The following is a 7,135-nucleotide window of genomic DNA, read 5'->3' as shown; positions in this document are numbered from 1 at the left end:
TGGACAGAGTCTCGAAGCTACAAACATGAGTCTGACCAAACTGCGGGAGGCAGTGGAAGACAGGAGTGCCTGGCATGCTCTGGTCCATGGGGTCATGAAGGGTCGGACACGACTAAACAACATTTGCATTAGTTATTTCCTGTAAATCAAGTTACTTTGCATTAAACTCATTTGTAAACCATTTTTAATTGGCTATCAAATAATACAGTTGTATTAAATTCAGTTTATTTAGGAATAATTTGGCTTAAAAGGAGAGATTACTCACATGAATTGGCTAAACAAGTAGAAGGGGGCTGCAGGTTCATTAGAGCACTTAAAATCCACCAGTAACATAGATACTGTTCAAATGTTACATCTCCCATGTGATGAGCTGCTTGTCGGCAATTTCCACAGCCTTATATTGCATATAAACACAAGCTTTAGTAGTTTAAGATTATATGTGGTTGATGCAGGTTCTTGGCAGTGCTAATTGCTTACTCAGATTTCAGAAGAGTAATCTGGTTTCAATGACTAGCAAATGCACACTGAAGAAGTGTGCATGCACACAAAAGCTCATACCAATGACAAATTTAGTTGGTCTCTAAGGTGCTGCTGGAAGGATTTTTTTTATTTTGTTCTGACTATGTCAGACCAACACGGCGGCTACCTATCTGTAACTAGCAAATGCAAGTGACTCATGAGTAAAATGGATGTGTTTATTGTGAAAAGACTTGTCTCAAAAACAATGTAGAACTGATGCTTCGATTTCAACAGCATTTTTATTAAAAAAAATAAAAATCAAATCAAATCCATACCCTTTGCAAAGATTTTGTATTATAGAAATCCAAAACAGTTGGTTACCGTATATTCCGGCGTATAAGACGACTGGGCGTATAAGACGACCCCCAACTTTTCCAGTTAAAATATAGAGTTTGGGATATACTCACTGTATAAGAAATACGACCCGGCGTATAAGATGACCCCTGACTTTTGAGAAGATTTTCCTGGGTTAAAAAGTAGTCTTATACGCAGGAATATACTGTATTTGATTTCCAAAAAGTACTAAACATTAAACTGTGCTGATAAACTTTTACATACATAGGTACCCCCTGTAGCTTTTGAAGTTCACAATTTAGCCTGCTACACAGAGAAAGCTGCATCATAGGCATTGGACATTAGGCAACAGCTCTGTACACAAACCTCTAAATCCTTTTTTTGAAGTAAATCTATTTGTGGGTGAGCTAAAAAAAAGTGTTGTCTGAATGCACCTCTAAATTATACGCATAACCGACTCATTGCTAGATTTCCTTTCCTTATTAAAATATTTAATTTCTCCATTAGGTTTAAACTGGGAAAATGTGAATGTTTATACTTTCCATTCTTGCTGGTATAGCAGCAGTAATATAAAATAAGTAGTCCATAAGTTATAACCACAGGTGGCGAATAAATCCACCATGGACACTACAGAAATAAAGTCATGAAAAGCTGCATTTTTAAAAACTGAAGCAAGTCCAGTTACTCAAGGGTCTACAAAGCCAAGTAACAGAAAATGTATTGTGAGGTTTCCAAAAATAATCAGACTCAAGTAAGTTAAAGATTTTGCACTAACTTATTTCATTCTCTATTAATCTGCTTTTGAAATGTAGAGCAAAAACCAAACTCGCAAAGCCCAGTCATCTTGTACTCCTAAATAAAAGCCCTAACAAAAGCTGACATTTGAAAAACTGACAGAAGCAGTGTATTTATCAGGCGCACAAATCTTCATTGTCCCTAGGTTTACCCAGTTCTACTTAGTGGCTTATTTAAATGAGGTAATTTTTGTATGCAGGTTCAACATGGATTTTTTATAAGGTGGTCTTTTGTTACAAATTAGTAAAGTTTTGTTCCCAAATAGAATTTTTCAAATACGAAAATATATAGGTAAAGATGATTTTCTGAACAGAAAAGGTTGCAAGATTGGCAATTCTAATGTTGAACAATTTTAGCAGATATTGTATAATAGCTTCTATAAGCTGCATGTATTTACAGGCTGCAAGACATTTCAATAGTATTACCTCTAGTACGACTTAACAAAAAGTAGTAAAGCATTTGTGAGTTTTACAAAACATTTACTTTATTTTAAAACTAAAATGTTCAAACCTAAAATATACCGCTTTCTCAGGTTAATACTGTATAATCTGGCATGGATGAGATGAATATAAGAAACTGACACAGACTGATTTGCTGGTGACTAAAGAATATTTTGTTCTTCATAGGTGGATGTCCTACTGCCATATGGTCAGTTCAAATAAAAGCATTTTTTAAGTTCTTTATTACTTGCCATCTTACGTATGAAGGTTGTCCCAGTTTTCTCACAGTTGTTTCTTTTTCCCACTTGCAGAAATGTTAACTGAAATACCTCCCCTTTTTGCCAGTGTATGTAGTTTGCTCACTGCTGTATTGCTGGTTAACATCCGTAACGGATATGGGCTCTAGGCCAGCCCAGGGGTCTTCAAGCATTGAAGGTTTGTAATAGTTTTCCACATCATCATTAGACCCTCTTTTCTCTCTGCCATGTGGTGTTCCCAATGGGGTAGATGTCCTGGGTGATCCCTTTGAGAGAAAAGCCATGAGGAAAAGGAGTAAATAGTCTCATTAGATGCCAAGCTTTTAGAAGGTGTTCAAGACCAGCTAAATTCTATAAGTTACTGTCGTTGTTTTTCTTTTAAAACAAGTTTATTTTGTATAGATTAATCAGAAGCTGTCCATGTAAACAGATGTTTTAAGGTGCTGTGGTAATTTGTATTTTGTTTGTCTTAGAGCATAATATAGTGAAAATTCTGTGACTACAGAAGGTCCAATAGTAGGTCTGTATTAAAGCAAGTACAGAAGGTTATAAACAGCTGCATCTTTTAATGTTCCAAACAAATTGGCTCGTTTTCAAAGATACTCAAGGGTTTTCAGTGCCGTGGCATTTCTCAGATTTCCATTTCCAGGTGCAGCTTGTGACAATCTCATATTGCTTCGAGGATACCCTGATTCCTATGGAGGCACAAGAGGCTGCAGTGGGAGGGAAGGCTGATAAATCCCTGTGTGGTGGAGGAAATGCTGTGCCTTGTAAACAGCCTGTTGGATACAATTTATGGGAATGGTAGCAAGCAGCCAACTGGGCTTTGATTGCAACATTTGTGTAATTCAGGTTTGGAAAGACCCATTCATAGGCTCTCTCAGGTGCAGGAGCTTCCTGCAGCCAATCAGAAGCCATGCTTTGGTTTCTGAACGTTTTGGAAGTCGAACGGACTTCCGGAACTGATTCCGTTTGACTTCCAAGGTACGACTGTATTATACAATACAAGTTAGAGACATTCTAGCTGGAAAGCTCACAACATACTGTATATTCCTGTGTATAAGACTACTTTTTAACCCAGGAAAATCTTCTCAAAAGTCAGGGGTTGTCTTATATGCCGGGTCGTATTTCTTATATGGCGAGTATATCCCAAACTCTATATTTTAACTGGAAAAGTTGGGGGTCGTCATACGCCCAGTCGTCTTATACGCCGGAATATACGGTAAGTATCCATTTTAGATTCTATGAACCACACCTACATGGAGTGGATTACGTTCTATATAATAATAATAATAATAATAATAATAATTTTTTATTGACCAAGTACATTTTCCAACATACTTGGAATTTGTTTCGGCTACATTGCAATGTAAATACACACACTGTTCCACTCACAATACAAATAAGCAAAGAAACCCACCCATAATTGACTTCCCCTTCAGCTACACATCTACAAATTTAACAATTTAATGGCACAAGGGAAAAAACTGTTCCTGTGCCTGGCCGATTTTGTATATGAAGACCTGTAGCGACATCCAGATGGGAGTAAATCTAGCAGATGATGGCAGGGATGTAAAGGATCTGCTGCAATTCTCTCTGCTCTCTTCTTAACTCTGGTAGCATAGATTGTCTCTATTGTAGGCAAGCTAGCACCAGTTACCCTTTCTGCAATTCTTACAGCTCGTTGGAGCCTTTTCTTATCTGTCTTGGAGGCTGTACCATACCAAGCAGTAATAGAATTAGAGAGAACAGTTTCAATGATGATTCTGTAAAATTGGATCAACACTTCCTGGGACAATTTAAATTTACTTAGTTGACGCAGAAAATACAACCTCTGGTGGACCTTTTTAATAATACTATTGATGTTGCTTGACCAATTTAAGTTTTGAGAAATTATAGAGCCCAGGAACTTAAAGGACTCTACTACTACAACCATGTTACTAAGGATGGAAATTGGCAGCAGGACAGAAGAGTGCCTTCTGAAATCAATTACCATTTTAACTGTCTTTTGGGTATTTAGTACCAAATGATTTCTGGTGCACCACGAAACAAGATTGTCTACTTTCCGCCTATATGCAGATTCATCCTCCTCCTGGATAAGCCCAATAACTGTTGTGTCATCAGCAACATATAAATCAGTGGAATATAGCTGTTTAGTCTCAGAAGCTACATTTCCCATTTTAAACTAGGAGTACTTAATTTTCAAACAATGAACTTTCACCAGTTCAACAATTTTCTTCCCAGTCTTGCTAAATTAACAGTGTCTTAATTGGGCTGGTTTGGAAAATAAGCACATGTTTTAATCCAATTATTGCAGCTCCTACTTATGAGTTCATTTTTGTTTTGTTAATATATTACTAAGCACCACTGGGTTTATGATTTCAAACCAATTTAGTATTTCTTAAAAATTTAAAATTTGCATTTATTAGTTGGTCTAATAAAATGATTTTTCTTACTTGGCTCTTTGCTAATTGGTGTAAAGAGTTAACACTTGCCTCCAAGACTTTTGTGGCAACCTGGACCTGCAACGGCCAGTGACATGTGTTTTTCAGAAAATCTTTAACTGGAAAATTTTCTGTTTATATCTGAAAACTTTCTGATGTCTCAGCCACGGGAGTGTGGTTGGACCTCAAACTCCCAGGAATGATAGGAGCTGTACTCCACATCTGGAGGGCCACAGGATAGCCACCAAGAGAGGGATCAAATTCCACACATTTATTTTACTTGCATTTAGAAAACAACACTAAACTTTGAAATTGAGCAGCTTGCCAGATAATTGTATTGCATTCAGTTTCTCCTCTCTAGTAACCAGGCTGCAGATGATTTGTCACCAATGTGCAAAATCGTCTCCCTCGGGAGGTGGCGGACTCTCCTTCCCTGGAGGTATTTAAGAAGAGGTTGGGTGAGTGCCATTGGTCATGGATGCTTCAGCTGAGATTTTCCTGCATGGCAGGGGGTTGGACTAGATGACCCTCGGCAGGGCCGGATTTAGGTTTGATGAGGCCCTAAGCTACTGAAGGTAATAGGGCCCTTTATATGTCCAGCTGTCCTTTGTCAACAACAAATTGTTGCTGTTTTTTGTGTTGAATATACAGTGGACCCTCCAGATATGAACTGAATTCATACCAGGGGTCTGTGAGCACTCCCCAAGAAATGTAACTAGAGGTGCCGCTTCTGCACACGTGCGTGACGCGCAGAGCGCTTCTGCACATGCAGCAAAAGTTTGCCACGTTCGTAACCTGAAAGTTATGTAACCAGAGCAGTACAAAACTGGAGGGTCCATTGTATACTATATGGTAATTTATGGACATAATAGTTATCTAAAGCGATTTGCGCATAACAAAATATGTATTTTATCAAAGTAATTGTTGAACTGAAATACAACTAATAAGAAGTATTCGAAACAAACAACAACAACAAAAATACCTATGACAAACTTAGTTGGTCTCTAAGGTGCTACTGGAAGGAATTTTTTATTTTTTGTTTCGACTACTTCAGACCAACACGGCTACCTACCTGTAACTAAGTATATTCATAGTGAAATTTTTTTTGGGGGGGGCAAGAGAGTAAGGCCCCATAAGCTATAGCTTATTTAGCTTATACTGTACGTAAATCGGGACCCCTTTCCAACTCTACAGTTCTATTATTTCAATGGAAGAGTTGGAAAGGGTTCCCCAGGGTCATCCAGTCCAACCCCCCACATCCATGGGATGGGACCCGGATGGCTGGACCTTCTCCGCCCCGCCCCGCTTCCCTACCTGGCTATATCTCCGGAAGCCCCCGGAGTGCTGCTGCTTGAAAGGCTGCTGCTGCTGCTGCTGGAAGGCCCCCCCGGGGGACCTGCCGCCTCCGCCGTAGGGAGCGTAGCCGCCGCCGCCGGGGCTGGCGCTGCAGGGCCGGCGCGGCGAGGGCCCCCCGAAGTCGTAGGGTCGCGCGCGGTGCCCGTAGGGGGACGTGTGCCGGGGGCTCCCGTAGCCCTGAGGGGAGCCCGGGAAGGGAGGGCCGCCGCCACCTCCCGGGTGAGGACCGCGGAAGCCGGAGCCAGGGGGCGTGGGGGGCCGGAAGCCTTGCCGGTACATGGCGGCAGCCGGCGGACGACCCGCGGGAGACCTTCCGGGGGGCGGGGCTCCTGCGAGGCCGCCGCAGGAAGATCCGCTGCCGCCTCGCGACGGGCGTCGTCCACTGGCCCCGCCCGCAACCGCGGCCGGCGCCCAACGTTCCGCGGGAAACATGGTTCCGGCTCTCGTATCTGCCGCCGCCTTCGTGCGTCCCTCCGCTGGAGGTGAAGGGGAGCTGGAGCTGGTTGGGCCGGAGGGCCCATTTGCAAGCATGCGGCTTAGCTATGCACAGAGGCATAGCTCTCTTGCCCCCCCCGCCCCCCAAAATAAAGGAAAACAAATTGGATGTACATTTCCAAAGTATAAGATAAAAAACAAATAAAACGAACCCTATATACAGCAACAGTGTTTTGTGTCCGCCTGCTACCTTTGTAATGGGCCCGCCTGCTACCTAAAATATCACTGATTTGTTCATTTCTACATATAGGGTAGATATACATATAATTCTACATATAAGAGGAGAGCGCAAAATATGGTCTGAAGCTCAACATCAAAAAACCCCCAAGATCATGGCCACTGGTCCCATCACCTCCTGGCAAATAGAAGGGGAAGAAATGGAGGCAGTGAGAGATTTTACTTTCTTGGGTTCCATGATCACTGCAGATGGTGACAGCAGCCACGAAATTAAAAGACTCCTGCTTCTTGGGAGAAAAGCAATGACAAACTAGACAGCATCTTAAAAAGAAGAGACATCACCTTGCCGACAAAGGTC

At 41.5% G+C, this 7,135-nt stretch overlaps 1 protein-coding gene across 1 annotated transcript; it reads right to left on the bottom strand.

Annotated features, from left to right (window-relative positions):
• Nucleotides 1-739: 739 nt before the first annotated feature.
• On the bottom strand, nucleotides 740-6,501 carry MPLKIP (M-phase specific PLK1 interacting protein). Its single transcript, XM_035129941.3, has 2 exons — nucleotides 6,064-6,501; nucleotides 740-2,571 (listed from the first exon to the last, which is right to left on the bottom strand). The coding sequence occupies exons 1-2, from the start codon at nucleotides 6,382-6,384 to the stop codon at nucleotides 2,365-2,367; spliced, it is 528 nt and encodes a 175-aa protein (XP_034985832.2). The 5' UTR covers nucleotides 6,385-6,501; the 3' UTR covers nucleotides 740-2,364.
• Between the last annotated feature and the right edge of the window lie 634 nt (nucleotides 6,502-7,135).

This window comes from Zootoca vivipara, chromosome 11 (genome assembly GCF_965207765.1).
Source record: "Zootoca vivipara chromosome 11, rZooViv2.hap1.1, whole genome shotgun sequence".
NCBI lineage: Eukaryota > Metazoa > Chordata > Lepidosauria > Squamata > Lacertidae > Zootoca > Zootoca vivipara.
This window is presented reverse-complemented; position numbering and strand designations above follow the sequence as displayed.